The sequence below is a fragment of the Danio rerio genome, chromosome 17, assembly GCF_052040795.2.
Source record: "Danio rerio strain M-AB ecotype USA chromosome 17, GRCz13ab, whole genome shotgun sequence".
Lineage (NCBI taxonomy): Eukaryota > Metazoa > Chordata > Actinopteri > Cypriniformes > Danionidae > Danio > Danio rerio.
The window spans coordinates 32,726,300-32,751,804 of record NC_141037.1 but is presented as its reverse complement, the minus strand read 5'-3'; the positions used below and the strand labels follow the sequence as shown (position 1 = coordinate 32,751,804).

General features: G+C 35.6%; 1 protein-coding gene across 4 annotated transcripts in view; it reads left to right on the top strand.

The window, feature by feature from the left end:
- Positions 1–4,349, top strand: part of bahd1 (bromo adjacent homology domain containing 1) — a 70,151-nt gene extending 65,802 nt beyond the window's left edge. For all 4 annotated transcript variants that reach the window (XM_087290712.1, XM_087290715.1, XM_087290714.1 and 1 more), the window contains 2 exons: positions 1,917–2,008; positions 2,090–4,349. In XM_087290712.1, coding sequence (XP_087146838.1) covers positions 1,917–2,008; positions 2,090–2,273 — 276 coding nt within the window. In that variant the 3' untranslated portion in view covers positions 2,274–4,349. The remainder of the gene's footprint in view (positions 1–1,916; positions 2,009–2,089) is intronic.
- The last annotated feature ends 21,156 nt before the right edge of the window (positions 4,350–25,505 follow it).

Here is a 25,505-nt window from a genome sequence, read left to right as displayed (position 1 = left end):
ACATGCGGTACAGGTGAATTGAATAAACTAAATTGGCCATAGGCGGTGTGTGTGTATGTGTGTGTAAATGAGCGTGTGTGGGTGTTTTTCAGTGCTGGGTTGTGGCTGGAAAGGCATCCGCTGTGTAAAACACATGCTGTATAAGTTGGTTCATTCCGCTGTGTTGAACCCTGATGAATAAAAGCACTAAGCCTAAAAGAAAATGAATGAATGTTTACAAATGTGTTTGTACTTTTTTAGCTGATTGGCTAATTTAGCTAATAATTTTGCTTTCAGCTAAAAATATAAAAAACCACAAGTTTACATAACCCGTTTGCTTTAAAATCTAATCCACTGAACATAAACAACAATTTACTGTAACACAAAATAGCAGTTATAGTGCCACCAACAGCAGTTAGTAGCCTGTATACTTTGTATGTTATACCCAGACAAAATTTTAGCAATCTGACCATGATTGTATTTTTTGGTTAAAAAAACAACACCTCTTTTGACAAGCTGACATCACCTTTCATGAGATTTAGATTGAGTACACAATACATTTTAGTATAAATATTAGACTTGATGACATCATACCATCTTAAGTAATTAATGTGCCATATCTGCACTTTCCACAAGTACCAGCCTTTTGATTTAAAAAGCTTTTAATGTTCTAAAAAAAAGAAAAAAATTCAAACAACTTGGATGGCCTGAGAGTACATATTTTTGTGATTTTTTTTTTTTTTTTTTTTTTTTACATTTAAATGTACAATGAAATAAAAAAATGTAAGATGTTAGTTTCAGTCTGTTAGTTTTAAGGATATCTATAAGCTTGTATGCTCTAAAACAAAAATCATGTTTAGAAAATTTAAAACTGATATAAACATGTAAAGCTTGCAGTTTGTCACTTCCACTTGAATACATCAAGAGTTCTTTTCACGTCACCTCAAATCTTGATTAATTAAATGCTCTCTAGTATCTGACATGCCCCACCCCCTTCAAGATGCTTTTCTTTAGCTTTTCATTAATGCGCTTGATCTCAACCACTCTCACCGCTAGAGCTGTGTAAAAAAAAAAAAAAAAAAAAAAATATATATATATATATATATATATATATATATATATATATATATATATATATATATATATATAATTTAATTTTTTTTTTTTACAGCTTAAAGAGGCACCTATTTTACAAGATGTAAGATAAGTCTTTGGTGTCTCTATAGTGTGTCTGTAAAGTTTCAGCTCGAAATACCAGATTATTCCCTTGGGTAGCTCTTTTGTAGTACAGGGCTGCTCTTTTGTAGCCTGTGGCCTTTAATGCAAATGAGCTGTTTCTCCCTGCCCACCGTTCCCACATGCGTGTCTGCTTTACATCATGCCTTGCGTCAGATAATCAGCTGTCAGTGATAGACAGAATGAAATAAAGCTCATAAGTCAAAAATACCAAGTAAGTTTATTTCATGTATTTGAAGTGGAATTTATTCAAGCCTTTCTGAAATGATGAGTCTCACACAGATTTTATTGTCTTTATTGCGAACTTTGTGTTTTTAAAAAACATTTTAAACTTATTAAAATCATAGAGTTGGAACTGATATTATAATCCCAGTTTCTTTGCAAAATATATGTTCTTTGGACACGTGTATACATGTTATTATGGAGACATGGCCACTGTCAATCAAATCGGTGGGTGGGGAAAACTGCATTCCTACATCACTTTGCGTTGGGCCTCAAAATCACTAGTATTTGGGTCCTATTTTAACATCAGGAAATTAAAAAAATAGACTTGTTGTGTTTTTGTCACTCCAATATGTCAGTGGACACACTATACATGCACACAGTTCTGTCCAAACAGCTTACAAAAGTTTATTTTCATCATAGGTGTCCTTTAAGTTGCATATAATATACTGATTCTGTGTGTTTTATTTTTCCTCCAGAATGAGATTTTCGCATCTCGGCATCAGGATGAAAACAGTGTGGCGTGTATTGAAGATAAGTGCTATGTGTTGACATTAGCACAGTACTGTAGGTAAGAAATCATATTGATCAGCTCAGCCAAATCATCACCCAATATCCTTCATATAATCACTCAATATCTTCCCTATTTCAGATTTTGTGCCTTGGTGAAGTGTCGTGAGGAGGGCTTTCCCAAACGTAGCCCCCTGGTCCCTCCTTCCAGCTATGTAATCCCAGCTCATCGCTGCGTGCCCAACGACATCGACCCCGACTTGGTGTTCGTCTGCCGTCACGTTTACGACTTCCGCTACGGCCGTCTGCTGAAGAACCTGCAGTAGGTCTGAATGGAGCCATACACTGAAACCAGAATCCAAAACCTTATGACACAATCAGAGCCCAATCAACTGGATGGCCACAGGTCTTTAGCGAGGTGTTGCTTTTGGTTTTCCCTTATAGGATAAATGCTCTCCTAAGAAAAAGAAAAGAAAAGCTAAACTGTTTATAAGACGACATTGTGAGCACAACTACCTTGAGTTCAAAGGTACCGATCGCCAAAATGTGATTTTTTCACTCCATAAATTTGAGTATTTATTTTTGCAGTTATCTTTTATATTTGCTGAATGAGTGTAAAAACAAAAACAAGATGAAGTAATTAATGCAGGTACATTAAGAATGACCTTGAATTATGGAATAGAGCTCTAATAATCTCTTTTTTTGGGCGCCCTTGTCAAACGAATCGCCTGTAGACGGAAGGTTTAAAAAAATATATTTATTTTTCGATAAATCGAACCCAAGCTCCGTCTTTCAGGAGGCACCAATCAGATCGATCCACAAATGCACTGGCCAATCAGTCATTCACAAAACAGGGTGTCGGGGATCACAGACTTACTTTTATCGTGGCGGACCAAATATTCCAGAATGCGTTTGGTTAACGTGTCGTTCTGACCAATGTGTAATGAGCTTTCATCCTCCCGTCACCCGTCATGACTTGCCTTATATCCCACACCAAGTTTCCCCTCCCGTTTTCTGCCTTCCCAGCAAACCAAAGGTTATCACGCCACTCCTTAACATCCACGGTCGCAGCTCCATTAGTTTGCACTAAAAACGTATCATTCGCCGAGTCAGCGGTCTGACTCCGTTCAAAACATGTCACCTGCTACTGATCTCCAATGCAGGAAAATACTGTGTATTTGTCGTACGTGTACAAAGAGATACGAGAGGAGAACTCGCTTAACCGTCAGTTACAAAATGTGAATGGACAAACTTTATCTTGCGCGCACAGGCCTGCTTTCGACGTGTGCCCTTTGCTTCTCGTCCTACATGGTAGTTTTGTTACAAGATTGCTAATTATGATATGAGAACGCTGTTTTATGTGGGTCTGTTCGTGCCTTTGAATAGTTACCAGTCTGCTATGTGAAGAAATGCCGGTCGATTGGTATCAGTTTTACCTTAAGTTTTTCGGCCTGCTCGTTTTTTTTATTTTTATTTTTGTATTATTATTATGTTGCCCCATCGAAAAGATTGTCTAAACGCACTGCGCTGACCTTCACGCCTCCCTGCTTTTGTTTCTGAAAATAAAGAAGACTTAATGTGAGTCACATTCATAGGGTTCATGATAAATGAGGACCTTTTTGTTTGTTTGTTTGTTTTTTTGTTTGTTTGTTTTTAATAAAGACTAAGTTGTCTTACTTTTATGTTCAGATGGAAATCACTGAACTCATTCCTTATTGAGATTTGAGCGAATGTTAATCATTCTGAAGTAATTATGTCATTGTGATGAAGCTATAAGATATCATTTATGTGTTTTAATAGTTCTATTCCCATGCCCAACTTTAGTAGTGTCGACCAAAATATACAAAAAGCAGAAGTGAAATAATCTTGATCCTTCGTTCTGTTTTTCATAGCATCAGATATGCCAGTTTAGACGTGTTAATGCCATAGCAGTTTCGCGGAACATTTAAAGCCCAGCTCGTTTTGCTTTGGTTGGCGGTGTGGTCGAGTAGATCCTTAATGGTCGCTGTTTGTGTGAAAAAAAGAAAAAAACAAAAAAAAACTAAAGAAAAATCTTTGCATATTTTTTTTTTAAATGTATACTTCTCTAGCAGAATGTTCTGGATGGCAGATACAACATGTTGTGTACCAAAACAAGGAGAGAGGATAATGTTCATTCCTCTGTATACGAAACTGACCATCAATTCCAAGCTCTTCGCTCCTTTGATGAATGGCTGTTTGTGTGTATGTGGGCGAGCGTGTCTATACAAATATATAAATATATATATTTCAGTGCAGCATGGAAGTACTGGGCATTCTTTGAAATAATAGATCTAGCACAGCGCATTTGTATTATTTAAGATAGAAGTGTATATTATAAGAGGAAAATATTTAAAAGGAATAAATAATATATAAGCATCAAATCTTCCCTGTCTCATTTGTTTTGCTAAATGAAAACTGAGCTGCTTCATTTCTGATGTATTAACGTGGAGGGCGATGAAACGTGTAATTATGTGTTTAACATGGGCTGAGAGATGTTAACAGCTTCTCAAAGCCATCCTGAGGCATCGGTGTCAAAATTGTCACGGAAAATCCATATTACGTAATGAAGTTTTCTTCAGATGTGTGAATATTTTTCCTGAAGGCTCTGGGTGTTGCGGTAACTTGCATGAAATCGATGTTTAATTAACATTAATACAGTGTGTATTAGAAGAGCTCATTACTAAAAGTGTTAGAAAAATTCAAACTGAAACCTTTACTTTTTTGGTGATTGGTGATTAAAAATGAGTGTACAAAATCATAATAGATCATTTTTTTATACATGTAAAAAAGAATTGCTTTTGAAACAGATTTAAAATGATTTTTTTAAATTTGTATTACCATTTCAAATTGTCCGTCCTTATTAAACCTATTTTAATAATCTTTATTTACAACTTTGAAAAATATTTTCTGAAAACTGAAGACCCTTTAGTAATAAAGGAAAGCATACAGTTGATGGCAGAATTATTTTAGTTATTTATTTTTTAAATATTTAAATATATGTGTGTGTGTGTGTGTGTATATATATATATATATATATATATATATATATATATATATATATATATATATATATATATATATATATATATATATATATATATATATATATATATAAATATAAAGTTTAACAGAGCAAGGAAATTTTCACAGTATGTCTGATAATATTTTTTCTTCTGGAGAAATTCTTATTTGTTTTATTTCAGCTAGAATAAAAGCAGTTTTTAATTTTTTAAAAACTATTTTAAGGTACACATTATTAGCCCCTTTAGGCAATTTTTTTTCGATAGTCTACAGAACAAACTATTGTTATATAATAACTTACTTAATTACCCTAACCAGCCAAATTAACCTAGTTAAGCCTTTAAATGTCACTTTGAGCTGTATTGAAGTGTCTTGAAGAATATCTAGTAAAATATTATTTAATGTCATTATGGCAAAGATAAAATAAATCAGTTATTAGAAATAAGTTATTAAAACTATTATGCTTCGAAATGTGTTGAAGAAATGTTCTCTCTATTAAACAGAAAAATATAAACAGGGGGGCAAGTAATTCAGGGGGCTAATCTAACTTCAACTGTATATAACTATATACTGTAGGGTTGCTTCGATCAGGATTTTTTGCAGCCGATACGGAGTACTGATTCCTTGTCATGGTGATCGGCCAATACTGAGAACCGATTCTGATGCTTCAAGCTTTATAATACATAAAGCATGTTTTCAGTCCAAGTATGATACTTAAGTAGAGATCTTGCCTTACCTCAGAGAAAAAATTAAAGATGTTGTATATAATTGCTTGAACATGTCACTTATAACCATTTCAAGAGTTCACAATTAGCTGATGATTGGTAATAAAGCTCTTTTGGCATGCTATCCTGGGAGAGAGCCCTGAGCTTATGAAATCCCCGAGCCCTGGGCTCCCTTCCGTTTGCAGGTTGAGGGGAGTTTAAGCTCAGGTAGATATCGATGAACTCCCTCCAGCTTATTTCTGGCTAATGACAGATATATATATGGCTGAGAAGAGGTGTACTCGCTAAACGTGGCTATGGTATCAATTTTGGTGTGTTTGATTTACTTAGGATGCGTGTTTTTTGGACTGTGGGAGGAAGCCGGAGAACCTGGCAAAACCCATGCGAGCACGAGAAGAACAAGCAAACTCCGCACAGAAATGTCGTCTGGTTTAGTAGAGACTTTAACCTGAGACATTCTTGCTGTGAGGCAACAGTGCTAATCACTGGGTCACCATGTCACCCATCTGGAAAGGAGGGGGAGAAGGGAAGGGTAAAATGTGGTTTTCGAGATGAAGGTATTGAGATAAGAAAAATTTGGTTATTTATAATGAGTTAGGAATCATCTGATTGGAGGATCAATAATGAGCTGATGCATGAGCAGCTGAGAATAGTCATAAGCATGTGATCCTCTCAAAATTAGTTTATAAATAAACCTCATTTAGTGTGGACATGTCCTGGTCAGAAGCAACTTCACAGAACAAAATAGATAAAACCAATTAAAATAATTGGCAAGAAAAATTATTAATAAAGCAATTTGGAAGCATTGCAAATCATGGAAGAAGAATTCAACATGTTTCACTGAAGTTTGGAGTGCATAAGGAGTTAAAATGCACACTTATAAATCCATTACTTGTTTACTAAGGTGAAATAGGTCCATACACTACTGCTTATTACAATACATAATATTACAATAAGCTTTATTATTAAATATCCAAGTTTAAAAAAAAAAAAAAAGTTTTATTGTTTTTCAAGTTTTCTCAATATGCAGCCAGGATTAAATTAACTCACAATATTGTTGAAAACACAGAACATTCAGTTCTGAAATGTAAAACGGTTTCAGTTTCTATGTGTCCTCAGCTTGTAAACTCGTAAACAAACAATTGTGATTGGTTCATGAGATCGACCAGATTAGTGAGTACTGATCGAGTCATGAAATGTGATTATCATGATACCATTCTCTGGATCAATCAGAGCATCCCCAATATATATACACACGTTACATGTCATAAAGAGCTGGTTAACTATATGTACATAGACCATTTTGTGAGATGTAAACAATGGTCGTAATGTGTTTCCAGTTTTAGATTTTTAATTTCCAAAGCATCTAATAATCCAGAAAGCTCTCCATTTTTATATTCTTTTTTTATAACAGCTGTGACTGAATCGCATCTTGTTACAGTTCTAAAATAGTGTGACAACAAGCTGGAACGGTTCATGAAACAATGATATCGCCATATTGAAAGGTCTGTATTGTATTGTTATACAACACTTTAACTCTAATTTTCACTGTAATGTGATATGCACCTTTTGTAATGATAATTATTCTAAAAAGCACTATACAAAACAAACATGAATTGAATTGAATGTTTATATGAAATAAATAAAAGTAAATTTATATGGAATTCCACAGTACAGTATAATAATAAAAAGTAAACTGTCACAATAATGTAACTGCACGTAATCATTTTTCATTGTATACATTTTGTTAGAATATTAGGAAATGTATGGCTGCCTTTGAAGTGATCTGATTCAAATATTTTACTAGATCTAAAACGTCTCTGATTTAGAGAGCACAAGCTGCACTTGAGCAGAGTTACCACAGGGTGTCATGCCAAACCTGCCATGACCCTCTTCTGCCTGACAGCACAAACTAGAAGAGAAATGAGACACTGCTAGCTGTTCAAAACACTTCATTCTGCTACATTATCTTGTAATTGTTGTGAATTACAGGGGGTGTTGGGAGGGTTTTGACACCCCTAATTAAGGCTTGATCACCCCCTGAAGGAAGTCAAAACATCCACAAAAAAGGTCAGAGAATTTGATATCTGTCTAATAGGGGGAACTCTGTGAATGTCAGAATCCAATCAGTATCCTTAAAACACTGAAAATAAGTTTCTTTAATAAATAAGATGTTGCTATATAAATATAAATTAAACACAATAAACGTCAGGCTTACTTGAATTCAAATAGTGAAAGCATTCAACTTCATGTATTATCAGTTAGATTAAGCTTTTTTACTGTTTTTTTTTTTTTTTTTTTTTTTTTTTTTTTTTAAGGGTGAACATTTAATGTGAAAATGCATTATTTTGGAGACCTCTAAAGGGAATATCACACAAATTCACTATCAGTAGCATGGATGGAGTCTGGATGGTTGTTTTTTTTAAATCACTGCAAAGTTGTTGTTTTTTTTTTTTTTTCGATATGCAAAAAATAATAAAAAATATTGACAGTGAGAATATCAGACTGAAAATATTAGAGCATTAAAATATTCCGGCTCTTTTTACTGTTTTTATTAATCATGATGAATATATGTTTGCATTCCAATCCAAGCTGTTGTCAGATGGGAATTTCTAGGAGTTAAAACAGATATTAATATGTGAAATGTTCACCTGTTTTGTCATATTCTAATGATAAATAACATAATTTCTGGTTTCTACTTTTGCTTCAGGGCAATAATCTACTCTCTTTTTTTAGAAAAAAGGGAGGGAAATAAGCTTATTAATTATTAATATCAACTTATATTAGAATTCTTCTTATTAATATTATTAGAAATTATTGGGATTTTTTTTTTTTTTAATCTCATATCAACCAGCCCATTGTGACTCTTGACAACAAAACCTTTTACATGGGCATATTTTTGTCAAAAACTCTGGTCTAAATGATTTATTTTCTGATATTCCAAAAATCATTAGGATATTTAGATATTATAAGATCATGTTCCATGAAAAAAAGGATTTCTTTGAAGATTTCCTTGTGTAAATATATCAAAATATAACGTTGTATGCCTTGCTAAGCACATTATTTAGGCAACTATAAAGACTTATTTTAAGATATTTTGAACAGTCGAATTCCAGATTTTCAAATATCTTCAAACCTCAGCCAAATATTGCAAGTGGTACTCACTGCAGTTCCACCCAAATGGCTATGCAACGAGCACTTTCTCAAATATTATCCTATCCTGACAAACCACAGATCAAGGGAAAGCTTATTCAATTTGTCTAAATCTATAAATGGATTTGAAAATTGACCCTTATGACCCCATTGTAGTCCAGGGTCACATGCACTCATAAAATTACATTTGCTGCTTGTTCAAGCTAAGAATTGTGTTGATTCAGCTCAATTTAATTATGTTTTCTTTTTGTAACAAGTTAATTGTTTTATGTTCAATCCACTTAAATTTGTAAAAGCTACTAAGTTAACTTAATTTCTTTATTTCATCCCAACACAAATCAATTGTGTGGAACTCTGTGTTTTTTTAGTGTATAGTTGTTATTCGACTGTTAACCTCACAGTTTCAGAAGCTTAACAGAAATCTCTGCTATATTTTTTCACAAACTAATTTATGAATTCTATTAATTCAGATATACTTTACATACATTTTTTTTCCATTTCCACCAACTGTATAGAAGAAAATAGCATATTAAGAGACAGGATAAGGTGACATATTGCAAGTTAGATTGATTTCACTGCTCTACTGTTCCACTGCTTTAACCAATAATTGTAATAGTAATACTAAACTTTACTTTATATAGCACCTTTAAAAGCAGCTTCACAAAACACTTTACATACAAATACAAAATATGGAGGTAAAGACACAGACAAGCATAAAATAATAAAACCTAGATAAAAAAAAAACATCCACACAAAGCCAAGATGATAAAACAAAGAAATATTAGAAAACACATTTTAAAATATCACATAAAACCTACCCTTAAAAAAGGTAACTTTAAAGAGATGATTTAAAAGCAGGATTCTCCATTCTGAATATCAAGAGAATTTCACAATTTTGGCAGCATGTGCTTAGGGATTAAAAGCTCAGACAAATATTATGGCACAAGTCCATTAAAGGCCTTATAACTTAGTAGAAGAATTTTATGTGCTCTCTTGCTCTGGTCCTAGTCAGATTTGTTTTTCGCTAGAAAGTTCTTTTAAATGCGGAAGACAGGCATGTTTGTCCATTGTGCTCACGTATTCAGCCTTTTGCAGCATCTCATAACACTTTGTTCTTAAACATAGGGCTAAAGTACAAAAAAAAAAGATCTCAGAGGCCTTGCGTTTTTCTTCTTCATTCCACTGCACACACATCGTGTTCTGTTTGATCGCCCTCTAAGTGTTTTTTTAACCATCATCTCAGTAGCCTAGTGAAGCTGTTGAGTTTATGACTTCTGAAATGAATTTTCCTTCTTGGCGAGCTCAAACTCTCAGTGCCCTTCAAGGATCACCAATCCACTTGTAGATTTATCTTTCTGCCTAGATTCTGAAGAGAACTGGTCTCAATGAGGTTTGAAGAATCCAGAGAGTTTATACGATAAAGTACTTGCAAACAGATGGAAAAAATCTGCTAGCTGCGTTATATTTTTCTTGTTTGAGACCAGAAAGACATTCCTCTTTCATGTTTATGTTCCACAGATGCACCTAATATGATGTCCAGCAAATGATTTACTAATGTTACAGAAATTACGTAAAGCAGCTTTTATTTCCCAGCTGAAATATAATTAAAGGTGTAGACCAGCTTAAAAAAGGAGATGTACTCACTATTTACAAGAACTTTATAGGTTTTGTTTTTTTCTAATGAACACAAAAAAGATGTTTAATTTTGAAAAATGTTAGAAATAGTCAGTGGTGGAAAGAGAAAAATCATACTCAAGTAAAAGTACCAATACTTGCTTAAAAATGTAGTGCAATTAGAGTAAAAGTATCTGTTGTAAATATTTACTCAATGTATGAATAAAAAGTATCCCTTTCAAAAGTACTCGAGTAACCAGTAGAGTATTACGGTGTAAAATGCTGATGCATTTACATGTCATTTGTGGATGTGTGTAAACGTAATATTCTGTAGTGCATTTAGTTATTTCCCAGCAGGCCCACAACGTCATAAGACGTTAATATTAGGTTAGATTCAGGTCGTGATGTCAGGTGACCAAAATTTAATGTGTAGTCAGCATCTAAGGACAATGTTTTTTTGATCACCACTATTGATGTAAAATGACGTTTATATTTGGTTAATTTTAGGTTGTGTTGGAAAGTGACCAAAATCCAACATTGATCCAACATCTTAAACCAGCATCATATTGACATCAAACACTGACATTTATTCGGCAAACAAAATTCAACGCCTGTTACAGCTTGACGTTTTGTGGCTGTTACCACTATAGTGGTAACATCCACAAAACGTCAAGCTATAACATTAGACGTTACATCATTAGACATCATTAGATGTTGATTTTAGGTTGAATGTTGGACATTGATGTCGGCCTGACATTGAGTTTAGACCTCAAAATGATTTTCATTTCCAATCCAAACGCAACGTCCCCACCACGTAGGGGTACAATGTCAATCTAACGGTATGTTGACGTCGTGTGCCTTTGTTTAAGGCCATTTCGGCCAACATGCAGTAAATATCTGTTATCTTCTCATCAGTGATATACATCTAAACACTTTCTAGGTCAATGCGTGTAAAGATTTTGGACATCTTCTTGGACTCTTTTAATGCTTCCAAACAGTTTTCTACATTTATAAATCGCCCATGTATTGAGGTAGTTTATTATGATGTGATTTACCTTGTCTGTGCTATTTGATTGGACAGGAATCACAGAACTGAATTTTCTAATCCCCACAGACTTTACACCACTGGAAATAGTTACAATTTATTCCATAGTAGGAAGAACTAATACTATGGAATTGAAACTGGTTTATTAGTTTCCAAAAAGTTTATTAAAAAAAGTTAAAAGCTTAATTATTTTACAATTTCTTTGCTTAATGGCTAATTCGTACAAATGCGTATGAGTTTAGTCATATAAAAATGTTAGATGCACCAAATACCACCTCTAAACCCAACCATCATTGAAGGATGAGCAAATCATACTAAAATCTACTAATGAGATTATTATGAATTAGCCACTAAAGCAGTAAGTTACGAATTGGCATGAGATAGCATTGGTGCAACAGAAAAAAAGGAAACTTAAACAGGTTTCTGACAACTGAAGTGTGAGTTAATACTTTTAATGTACATATACTGTTGAAGTCAGAATTATTAGCCCCCTGTTTTTCCTCAATTTCTGTTTAATGGTGAGTGGTGAAAGATTTTTTCAACACATTTCTAAACATAATAGTTTTAATAACTCATTTCTAATAACTGATTTATTTTATCTTTGCCATGATGAGAGTAAATAATATTTGACTAGATGTTTTTCAAGACACTTCTATACAGCTTAAAGTGACATGTAAAGGCTTAACTAGGTTAATTAGGTTAACTAGGCAGGTTAGGGTAATTAGACAAGTTATTGTATAACGATGTTTTGTTTTGTAGACTATCGGAAAAAGTTTAGCTTAAAGGGGAGAATAATTTTTACCTTAAAATTATTATTTTTTTATTAATTAAAAACTGCTTTTGTTCTAGCCGAAATAAAAGAAATAAGACTTTCCCCAGAAGACAAAATATTATCAGACATACTGTGAACATTTTCTTGCTCCATTAAACATACATAAAAAAAAAAAAACTTCAAAGGGGAGATAATAATTCTGACTTCAACTATATGTGCATTATGTTTTTATTAATATACTGCACCTGAGTGGTGCAAACAGATGAATGAATCTCACATCGGGAGCTAAATTAAATTCTTCCGCAGTCTTTTTGTTTGCATTATTAATGGTCCATGTGAAAAATGATGCCTTGGAAGCAATAATGATGTTTTTGGTTGTTAGTTTATGCTAATGCTGTGAGATAAGCACATTTTGATGTCGCCATCTGTCCAACGAACAAGCGCTGTCATTGATTCTTCCCTACATTTACAGAATAACTCTGGTTTATCCTAAAGAGCAAACTGTCGCTTGCTATTTTCATCATTTGACTTTGTTCTGTTGTCTTTCTGGATGTTTTGAAATCGTGTAGACATGTCAGAGCTGTATTTGCATGTGGAGATGTACCAAATGCTAATACATTTTAACAGACGGAGTTATGCAGAGGAAAGTTTTACCTGATTTACGAATTAAAAACTATCAACATTTATTCATAGCAGGGGAAATGTATTCCCAGCTCAGCACGTAAACAAACGCACAACGTATTTACAAACAATTTCAGAGCTGTAATCAAATCTTAGATAATGAAAGAAAACGAAAGGAAAGCAAAATCGAATTTTGCAGCTCATCGCTTATCAACCAAATGCACACCGCTAGAGATTCAAAATGTTTCCATGGCATTTAGATCAGTAAGTTAATTGAGCAGGTAAGCAGCATTATACATATTTATGAAGCGTCTGATTTATTCTAGTATCAGTCCTTGTATGCCATCTCACGTACTGATGAGAGAGACTTGAATGGTACACCTTTTGCTCTGTCATTGATGAGATCAGTTCATGAGCGAAAAAATAATAACAAAATGAGTCTTTGAATATGAGAAGAGAGAAATATCCCCATTGCTCACATCAGCAGCCTTGCAGTGGTCAGCAGAGTGAATAACATCCTTTGTCTATGCGCTTCATCACAGGTTATTTATGTTGACACACTATATGCATTTATATGATCATTTTATACCTTAGTGTTTCATTTTATTCAAGTAAAATAGATGCGCATGTTATTTCAGAGGGAGCAGCAGATGATCAGAGTAAATGCTTGTTTTTGTGTTTATATTCTTCTGTAAATGGTCATAATTTAGGCATTTAGCATAACTTTTAACTACAAATTATACAGTTAAATGTGTGTAATGCATATTTGAGAATTTTATAAAAATGTTTTCATATAGGAGTTCAAAATGGCATACTCACCTTGCGTAGATTCAAGGTTTTTCAGGTTCAGAAAAAGGATGAAGATCTTTATTTATTGATTTTTAAGTTTTCATTATGCAACAGCACAAATGGGAACAGATGTTTCAGCTTCTTCTGTGAATTGCTGAATAATACTATCACATCAAGTTGTTTTAAAAAGGAGTATAAAGTGATTACCAGATGTAACTTCAGATCGCAGGTGCTCAGCAGACACTTAAAGTAATAGTTCATCCAGAAATGAAAATCTGCTGTTCGTTCTTGTGAAGGCACTTGAGATGGGTGACACTTTTTTTCTGTAGCCGAACATTAAAATAGATGTTAACTAAAACAGTGGAAGTAGGTGAGTTCATAAAATGAAAGCCTATGACTGCCAGCTCTGAGAGTCATAAAACAAACACACTCAATTACGTTTGCTGTTTGTTCAAACTATTTATTTTAAATGAGCTGAATCAACACAATACTGGAGGTTTTTTGGGACTACTTAATTATTTTTTGTTCAATCTACTTAAATTTGTAGAAACTATAAAGTTTTATTGTCCCACAACAAATTAAAGACATGCATTGACTGAGTATTTTTACAGCGCAGGCAAAACAAAATGAACACTCAGAACAATCAGACTTTGGTACCTGTTTTTTGTACTAAACTGTAAAAAATGCAGGGTTCCACACAATTTCTTCATATTGTCCCAATACACATCGGTTAAGTTAACTTAATTGTTTTTACAAATTTAAGTGGATTGAACATGAAACAATAAGTTGTTCCCCATAAAACTTAAGAATTTTGTTGGTTCAAATCATATTAAATAAGTAATTTGTAAAAACAGCGAATCATTCATTCATTTTCTTTTCGGCTTAGTCCCTTTATTAATCTGGGGTCGCCACAACGGAATGAACCGCCAACTTATCCAGCATGTGTTTTACGCAATGGATACCTTCCAACTGCAACCCATCTCTAGGAAACATTCATACACACTCACTCACACTCATACACTATGGACAATTTAAGCCTATCCAATTCACCTGTACCGCATGTGTTTGGACTGTGGGGGAAACCGGAGCATCCGGAGAAAACCCACTCGAACGCAGGGAGAACATGCAAACTTTACACAGAAACTATTCTAAATGATTCTGAGATATTTAGTTTTAAAGTTTTTGCATTCCATATAGCAAACCGTATGTGTGTAACATTTTTTATTTATTTATTTTTTAAAAGTCTTAAAATATAAACAACAAACTGCATCCCATAATGTAAATAAGTTGTCATTTAATAAGAATATGTCAATAACTTAATTTTGACAAAAATGTCAGATAGAACCTAATAATTCTAAGATGACGAAACGTAATTTTTTGAGTGTCGCACCAATGCAGACACAACATCTGTGATTGGTCTGCTTCAGGCATGTGCACACATAGGGATTAACCTGTGCAGTGCACATGCCCTTTTTAGTCTTGGATAGAAAGTGCCCCCGCGACACCCCCCTTCCCCCCTTCGGCTGATCAGAACGCGCGCAACAACACCACTCTTCAGTACGCGTGCGACAACACCATCCCTCCCTGCACATGCCCTTTGGACAGTCTCTGCACGGGCCTGGTCTGCTTGGTAGTGGGACCGGTATGGGCGGAGCTGATAGCTATTGGAGAGAAGCTATAGGCAGTTTCACAAGTGTTTAACAAATGTCGAGTCCTGCAGAGGAGCACTGAATGGATAATTCAGTATTGTGATCAAAGTGGTTGAACATTTGCTGGCTCACATATCTTTCATTCTTGAATAGGTGTGAGTCTACAGCAGCATCACACACATTTCCAGCATAAACCTAAAACAAGGGCAAAAAAACTTGACACATTGGAACATAAAAAGCCAACTGCAAACTAATATTTGAGAGGTGTTACTGCAGGACAACACAGACAGAATGCAGAAGTATAAATGCCAGGTATGCACCACGGAGTACGAGTTATTTCAGTATGCTAATGTACTTCCAAGTGAAACTAAATATTGAACAGGCTTTCTTTTTTTCATTCTCTCTTAGAAAACGGTAAGAAGAGCTTGGTTAAGAGTATCGTGTAAACTTTCTTTTTCAGTTCATTAATTTTTATTGATTAGTTGTTAGAATAACAATAAAGAATAACAATGTGCCTGGCAAAATAAACATTGTAAATTTAGATCTTCCATGGACTTTAAGACTATTTTCAATCTAAAGCCTTGGCATATGATTGCATCAATGTCAGGTTAGTTTCTAAAAATAATGTTCTTCACATACTGGTTGTTTTACTTCATGAGAGGTCAATGTATTGTCATAAGCCAAGAGTATAAATTTTGTTTTACCTTTGTTTGACTTTCAAAGTGCTGAAAGTAATTGAATTGCATTTTACTATCCACCCAGAACCACAGTTTCAGTCAAAAATCTTTTATAATGTTCTACTGAAGAAAGAAAAGGTGCCATGTATGTATGGCCTGAGGCTGAACAAATTGAAAACAAATATGCTTAATTTCATGAACTGCCCAGCTCTGGGGTTTTACTCTTAGTGCTGGGTTTTAGCTAGAACGTACACCGCAGCATAAAACAAATATAATAGAGTAATTGGTGGTTCATTATACTGTGGTGTCTTGTGATAGAGTGGAAACTAAGCTGAAGAAAAGTGAGTGTGAGAAATATGGTCATGTTTTGTTTATTTTTGCTTAATTAACAGCATTAAAAAGATTCAAGCATGTTTCATCTCTGACACTAAGGTATTTCATTCTGGAATGAAGACTACATCAATGATTCTCTTATAAGGTTGCATGTACTTCCGGAATGAATCAATGTTTTGAATGAATTGGTTTAATTATTCAATGACTCATTCATGAAGACAGTCACAGTCACTAAAATACTCCACTAATGAACAGGCTGACGGTGTGGAATGTGCTAACGGAAAAAATAGGAACCTTGTTCTTGTTCATTTTTAACCGTCGTGTAATGAAAATGTAAGAAAAAAAAGGTAAAGTTAGGCTCTTCCAGTACATTACGATTACACAGATATGACTTTTTTTGTAAATGTCTATCACAAGTCTCTTGTTTGTCATGATAAGTTTTACTCACTATTCTTCAAAAATGTCTGGAGGGTTTTTCTGAAACCCAGTGAACAGTTTGACTTTTCAGAACAAGAAACACCACAAAAAAGTCCTTAATCATCCTGGTAACAGTATTAAGATCCAAAACTTTAGTTTTTTTTTAATGAATATTCAGCTCTCATTTTGTCTTGTGGAGTACATTTAAACATCTGTTATATATGAAATAGCTTACTCAGGACAATACATTCCTCTTTTTCTGCTAAAGTTATTCATATTTTGTGTGTTCTGCAAGGAATGTGTAAACTCATGAGCCGAACTGCACTAAATCTTTCAGTGCTTGCTGTAAATGAGACTGTGGGACGGTGTTCAGAAAGCTTAGAAGATGAGATATATATCTAAGGGGGTAAAATCAGTATGCTCCTGATAGCTGCGAGTGTCATTGAAATGATATGATGGATGTTGCCAGGGAGGAAATGACTTGCAGCTGTTTTACTCTAGATATACTGCACCTGTCTTAGTTTTGAAGCATGATGCATGAAAGCCATACTAATGACTAATAGTGAGATAAAACCGTATGTATGTATGGGTGTGTGTGTGTGTGTGTATACGTGTATGGGTGTAGGAATATCCTGGGTATTTATTGACATTTAAATCATTTTCCTCAAATTGTAATGATACAGTATTCAACAAATGCAGAATTTTGCAGTGAACTGAATCTATAAACTAAACCCCAGAATGGGGGACATTCACTCATTCATTTTCTTTTCGGCTTAGTCCCTCTATTAATCCGGGGTCACCACAGTGGAATGGACCACCAACTTATCCAGCACGTTTTTACGCAGCAGATGCCCTTCCTGCCGCAATCCATCTCTGGGAAACATCCACATACACTCAAACACTACAGACAATTTAGCCTACCCAATTCACCTGTACCGCATGTCTTTAGACTGTGGGGGAAACCGGAGGAAACCCATGCAAACGTAGGCAGGACATGCAAACTCCACACGGAAACGCCAAATGACCCAGCCAAGGCTCGAACCAGTGACCTTCTTGCTGTGAGGCGACAGCACTACCTACTCACCACTGCATCACCCTTGGGACATTTTATTATTCAACCATTTTGAGTTTAAGCTCAATATACTGACCTCAAATCAGTTACAAAGACAAAATTTTATAAATGATCATAATATTATTTTAAATTGTGAAGGAGAAATAGACTGAAATACCACAGTAACAGAATTGCCAAACAATGAGTCTACTATTGCTGTAACCTAAACATTTAGTGCAAATTAAGGACAGAAGAATAATGGCATGCCTCAATTCCTTTCAGAGATTTAAACATTGTTATGCCTTAACTTATTATAACCAATGTAAAAGAATTTAAAACTTCATAAAAACTATATCTTCCAACTAAAATTGCAAAAAAAAAAAATTCAAATACTTTTCCTCTGTGTCATCGTCATTTAATTTTTAAACTAATTAGTTTTGTTTTCTTTGTATATATGGATTAATTTGGTTGTTACCAACATCTGGTGAACACTTGAAAAGTTAACAGCACTTTTAGAAACTCTGAGAAAAATGGTGCTCAAATATAGTTAAATAAATGTCTTCTAACTAAAATTGCTAATAGATGAGGTCCTAAACAATTTTTCTATTAGTAAGCAGCTTTGTTTTCTAAATGCTGAGAAATTTCAGTTGCTGTTTGGGCCTCCAATGCCTACTTACACCTCCATTTCTTCATGTATTCCATACTTTTCTTCTGTGTCATCTTCATTTACTTTTTAAACTAATTAGATTTGTTTTCTTTGTATAAATGTTTTTTTTTTTTTGTTACCGACATCTGGTGAACATATGAAAAGTTAACAGCACCTTAAGAAATATGTTTTCTGAGAAAATGGTGCACAACAATGATCAAATAAATAACTTCTAATTAAAAATGCTAAAAGATGAATTTCTGAACAGCTGTTTGTCTATTTGTAAGCAGGATTTTTTCTAAACTGCTGAAAGATTTCAGGTACTGTCTGGGCTTTCCATGCCTTTTTACACCTTCCTTTCTTCATGTGTTCAATATTTTTCCTCTGTGTCATCTTCATTTAACTTTTAAACTAGTAAGTTTTGTTTTCTTTGTATATATGGATTATTTTGGTTGTTACCAACATCTGGTAAACATTTGAACAGTTAACAGCACCTTTAGAAATCTATTTTCTGAGAAAAAAGTGCACAAAACGGTAAAACAAATACCTTCTAACTAAAATTTTGAATAGATGACTTCTCAAACAGCTATTTGTCTATAAGTAAACAATATTTATAATTAAATTTCTCTATTTGATTCAAAATTTTCATGACTGAAAGAAAAACAGTCAAAGTTAGTTGGTTTAGTGTCAGATATTTCAGTCTTTCATAGAGTTGCATAAATTTTGTTCTAAGTAACTGTGAATTTCACTACAATGATTCATTCATTTTCTTTATTCATCAGAGGTCACCGCAGCGAAATAAAGCAACAATTTATCCAGCATATGATTTACATAGCGGATGCCCCTCCAGCCGCAACGCAGAATTGGAAAACACCCATACACACTCATTCACACACACACTCGTACACTACGGCTTATTAGGTTTATTTAATTCTCCTATACCGCATGTCTTTGGACTGTAGGGGAAACTGAAGCACCAGGAGGAAACCCATATAATCACAGGAGAACTCCACACAGTCCAGCCGGGACTCAAACCAGCACCCTTCTTGCTGTAAGGTGACAGTGCTAACCACTGAGCCACCGTGCTGCCCTAATTTCAGCACATAAGTGATGTGTACACTGTGCTGTGCTGAATTTTCATTGCCAGACAGATCCTGATCACAGATATTCCTATTAAAAAGAAATAAACACAGGCTATTCCTTCATGTGTGAAAAGGAAATTGTTTTGAAAGAAGTCGCAGATCTTGAATTTCCGACGGTAAGCCTGTGCACTGCTGTCTTCTCATATCAACTGTTTTTATGTCATCTTCAATGGAGGAGATACAACTCACTCTTTTCTTTCCTCTGTGAAAAATACAATTGAAGCATTTCTCCCCGCTGGCTTCTTTCTTACCTCATCCAGCGCGGCTGAGAGTGACCAGAGTGTTTGTAAACCAGACGCTGTTTTCTGGTGCAGCATGAAAATGAGATCTCCATCCAGCACCTTGAACACGGGCTAATGCTGGAGGTCACTGCACTGTTATGAGTTTTGCATTTGCATAGTAATGAGAAAATACTAACAGACCTTTTTTTATTTCGTTTTACTTTACCCCGCTGTTGATCAGAAAGAGGGGACAATGTTTGTTATTCGCTGCTCTCAGTGCTACTTAACAGCCACTGTGTCATAGATGACCAACTGTTGAGCTTCATGTGGATTTAAATGAAATACCTGTTAAGGCTTATGCAGTACAATAGCCTCATTATCCAGCATTCACGATTTAGCTATTGTGATTTGTCCTTTTACATATTAGCATATTTTCCAAAAAAAAACTTTGCATTCATGTGTGTGTATGTGGTTGTTAATGTGGTTTACGAGGACACAGAATTGTATAATGACATAGGTATGACCTAGTTGTACTTCTGCCTGCCTGCTTTGCTGGAATGTTCCACAATTTGAAATATCATGGCTTTTACTCTCCTTTCTTCATCAATGTTAAGCTGATTGACCTTGTGTCCTCACAAAATGCTTAAAAATCAATAAATTCAATGTAATTCAAATATTGCCACCGGCTACTTACACTTAGCCACTTTATTAGGTACAGCTGTCCAACTGCTTGTTAACACAAATTTCTAATTAGCCAATCAAATAACACCAACTCAACGCATTTAGGCATGTAGACATGGTCAAGACAATCCGCTGCAGTTAAAGCTGAGCATCAGAATGGGAAAGAAGGTGATTTAAATGACTATGAACTTGGCATAGTTGTTGGTGCCAGACGGGCTAGTCTGAGTATTTCTGAAACTGCTGGTCTGCTGGGATTTTCATGCACAACTATCTCTAGCATTTACAGAGAATAATCCAAAAAAGAGAGAATATCCAGTGAGTGGCAGTTCTGTGGGCACAAATGCCTTGTTGATGCCAGAGGTCAGAAAAGAATGGGCAGTTCATACTCAGCCTACCTGAGTATTGTTGCTGATTATGTCCATCCCTTTATAACCACAGTGTACCCATTTTCTGATGGCTACGTCCAGCAGGATAATGCTCCATGTCATAAAGCGCAACTCATCTCAGACTGGTTTCTTGAACATGACGATGAGTTCACTGTATTCAAATGGCCTCCACAGTCAACTCAGTCAAATCAATCCAATAGAGCACCTTTGGGATGTGGTGGAACGGGAGATTCGCATCATGGATGTGCAGCCGACAAATCTGCAGCAACTGCGTGATGCTGTCGTGTCAATATGAACCAAAAGCTCTGATAAATATTTCCAGTACCTTGTTGAGTCTATGCCACGAAAGATTAAGGCTGTTCTGAAGACAAAACGAGGTCCAACCTGGTACTAGTATCGTGTACCTAATAAAGTGGCCGGTGAGTGTATGAGCATTAGATATAGGGTAAGGCCATATAATAATCATTTTTTTACTATATAAAATGCATTACCACTATCTAGAGTCAAGTGTATTGTATATTGAGATATCTATCTGGTTCGAATGTCTTGTATGGAACTCATGTGGAGGAGTATCCGAAAATGTGCTGCAGATTGCGACGTGCTGCAGAGGTGATAGCAACCAAACACCTATGCCTTATAGTTGGAACAGGACTTATCAACCTGTGCGCATGTTTGTTTACAGTTTTAGGACAAAACTTTGTGTTTAATAGCAGAATGGAGTTGTTAGTCTTTAAAAATGGCTGAGCTCTGTGTGTATATGTTCAAGATTAAGCACTGAAAGGTGAACCGACATCCAGGCTCAGGATTGAGACTGCAGCCTTTGACTTTTATTTGTAATCATAGCAGCAGTGATAAATTAAATGTCAATGATAACAATGTCCAAAATAGCAAAGCCTTATCACATTAGACACTTAAAAGGTTCAAATGATGTAGTTTCATCTGTCAGATTTTAATTAACCAACAGAGACTTTTATACTTTAGCAAAAAGGGAAACATTTGAGTCATGTACAAACCACAAAACTGATGTGAGCAGCTCCCGTGGAGGACAGAGGCTGCATTGAAACCTTCAGATGACACACGGCTTACATCTCTTATACCAAAACCACAAATGAAAACTCTGAGCATGCTAGACAAGTTTGTGCAGCATTGAGCAGGTTTCTCACACTGTGGTGTGAAAGACAGCTAGTTGCTCAGAAAGGAAGTATCCCTGTAAGGTTAACAAACAAAAGCATCGCTCAAAATAGACCTTTTTGCTCTACTCATATCCGTCTGATTTTATGTGTAGAAACCTGCTAGAACTTGACACATGCAAATTTGATCCCCTCTCTCAAGAGCTGGCATTGTGGGCAGTGTTTGTCAATGTGTTATTAATGTGAATAACGGCTGTTACATTTTGTCTAATGCTATAGCTGGGGACCTTCACGTCCCCCAATAACAAGTTCAGCTTTGAGTAGGGCTCAAAATCAGGGGCGAATTTAGTAATTTTGGGGCACTAAGCAATTCCAGCCATTGAACCTAAATGTTCTTTCTTTTGTACTTTAATTTTTTTATTACTATTTTGCTATTTTTTCTTATATTATTCAAACTGGTTTTCTACATTAACATGTAAAGCATCTTGTAAAACTTTTGAAATTATTTGTTTTCTTTAAATGAATTCACAACTATAAATAATAAATGAACTGAATCTTTACTGATTTGACAGCTGGACTGCTTCATGATTGAAGGTGGGGTACACATTTGCGCAGATGTAATAATTACATTCAAATTCATTTTAAAACCCTCACTGTACAAAATATAATAGAAAACAATGTGATATATATTTTATAGGTATCATTTGAACTTACAGATATTTATTTGAGGGCCCTCAGATTTCCTGGGACCCTAAGCGGCTGCTTACCTTGCTCTTTGGTTAAATCCACCCATGCTCAAAGTAGTGATTTGCGGTCATAAATTGTGATTGATACTGCCTTGAATAACTACAACATGCGTGAATTTGGACATTAATGGCTTGAATACAGGACTAACAGTAACAGTGGTTCTGCCACTTAATAAAAATATGCATAAGTTGAATCATCTGAAACTATAAAGTTTTGATATAATCAGTTTTTGCTATATTGCAGTTACTGCACATCAGTCATTTCAGTAGGACAATATCCCTATCATATGAATAAAATAGAGCTTAAAAAAAGATCCACACCCAAATGATGATAATGGTACAAGGAAACAATAATGTTTAAAGTAATAATGTTTAACAATAAAGCTTTCTTTGCCACTATTATCTCTTGACTTTCAGCATCCCTCCACCAATTGGGGGGAGTGTTCTGATGGCAGGCTAAATACTGTGCTTGGAATCTTATCTCTCTCCCTCACTACAAGGGGATTGAAGGGTGTCATTCTGAGCTAAGAGCCCTCTTCCTGAATATGCTTTCTTTATTCGGTCAGCATCTGTAACTCGTGAAACTTATTTTTATTATGGGGTGGTAGGATAGAGAGACTGTACCAAAAGTTGAAAAAGGGGGGTACAGGTTTGGGAGGAACTGGACAGAACTGTACGTGGGTATAGTGTGTCTACCGTCATATTGGGGTGATATAAAGGTCTATTTTTTTTAAATTTCCTCACCATTACAAATAGGATCCAAATCCCTTCCATTTTGAGGCTCACCGCAATGTGACATTGGAGTATGGTGTCCCCGCCCACCAATTTGACTGACAGCCGTGTATTAACATGTCTCCGTAGTAACGCATATAATCATGTCAACAAGACAGGGCGTGCGTGAGGCAACTGGGATTAAAGATCTGTTCAGCTCGCTGTGATCATCAATCATCATCAAATGTGCTCAAGAATGAGCTTTACAAGTGTAAAACATTTTTAAAACAGTGCATGTTTGTAATGAATTACAGTGACTTTACCGTCTTTATCACCACAGCTGCATGTCAGTACAATTATAAAAGAAAATGCTTTAATCTCGGTTTGTGGACGTTAATTCAGGTTTATGTTGTACATTACCAAAACGGATATCCATACAGCAGTGGATATTAACCTGTAGCCTGCCACATTTGCGTATGCTGTGTGTGTGTGTGTGTGTGTGTGCGTGTGCATGTGTGTGTGTGTGTGTGTGTGTGTGTGTGTGTGTGTGTGTGTGTGTGTGTGTGTGTGTGTGTGTGTGTGTTTGTGAGAACTTTGTAATGACATTGTAACTCATCATTGTAACTCCACAACAAATACAACAAATAATCATTGGGAAAGTTCTTACTGTAGTATTTCTCACAATACGTGAGATCTGCCTCCTTCATGTCTTTGCTGTTTCTCTGACCCAGCGAAGTCGAAGATTGAAGCACACTTTGACATTGTGTTCAAAGCAGAAAATCCCAATAACCTGAAAGGTATAATAAATAATCTGATGGTTGTTTTAAGCTGAAACTTTACAGACACATTCTGGAGACAGAAAAGACTTCTCTTAAATCTTGAAAAAGGGTAAAATAGGTGGCCTTTAAGCAGACACGTGCACACATAGGGCTCAACCTGTGCAGTGCACATGCCCTTTTTAGCCTTGGATAGAAAGTGCCATTTCAAAATCATCTGAAGTGTCCCTGCGACAACCACACCACCCACCCTACCCCCCCACTCTTCAGTTCACGTGCGACAACCCCCCCTCCCCCCACACTTTAGTTAACAACACTAAGCAGACACGCAGACACCCAGACACCCCCCACCCCCCGCTCCACTGCTCAGATATTTTAACCTGTACATGCCCCATGGATAGTCTCTGCACGGGGCTGCCTCTAGGGGCAGCTCACAATTGCACAGTGTTTTAATCACAGAAACACTGGTCGTCTTCATATGGTATATATAAAGTGGTTCCCCTATGATTATGGGGTAAAGAGTCATTTTACATTTGAATGAAATGATCAAATAGGTCACTGCAACTTACCTGTATGTTTTATTTTTGTCCTCTTCATTCAATTCAATCAACCGTGACTTCTTTTCTCAAAAAAATATAGTGTTTTCTCAGGCACATTCTTTAAAGTATCACCTCTACTCAGCTAGTGACTAATTCAAATAAGTGTTGATTTATAAGCATGGCCTCCTGCCTTCGGTCACCCAGTCTTTATCCAAACCAACTGTAGGCTGGTTATTAGCACAGCCTCGAGCCGCGGCAGGTAACGAGTGGCCATAATGGGTGAACAACTGGAGCTCAGGCTCTCATTGCTTTTCCTGGAGATCAGGTCTTAATCTGAAGCCATTACACAGACCTTTTCTCGAGTCGGAGGGATTGACTGCCAAGCAGAATCAGTGTAATTGGTATGAGGAGGGATTCATCAAGACTAAAGCCTACAGAGCAGGACTGAAACAAGTTAATGAATGCCGCCTGACACTGCTGACTAAACGAGACCGGTCAGAAATGGAAGTTTAAATGGCTTTTCTAAGCGTGGCAATGGCCTCATTTGCATGTGGGGATTTGTAAGGAGTGGCCAGTGGCTTTCAGGTGGACGGTGAACTCGGTGGAAAAAGAGAAGACAGACAGTAATGCATTTTGTCTTGCAGAATGTGACATGGAAAGGACTGAAATGCTTCAGTTTGATCCTTGTGTTT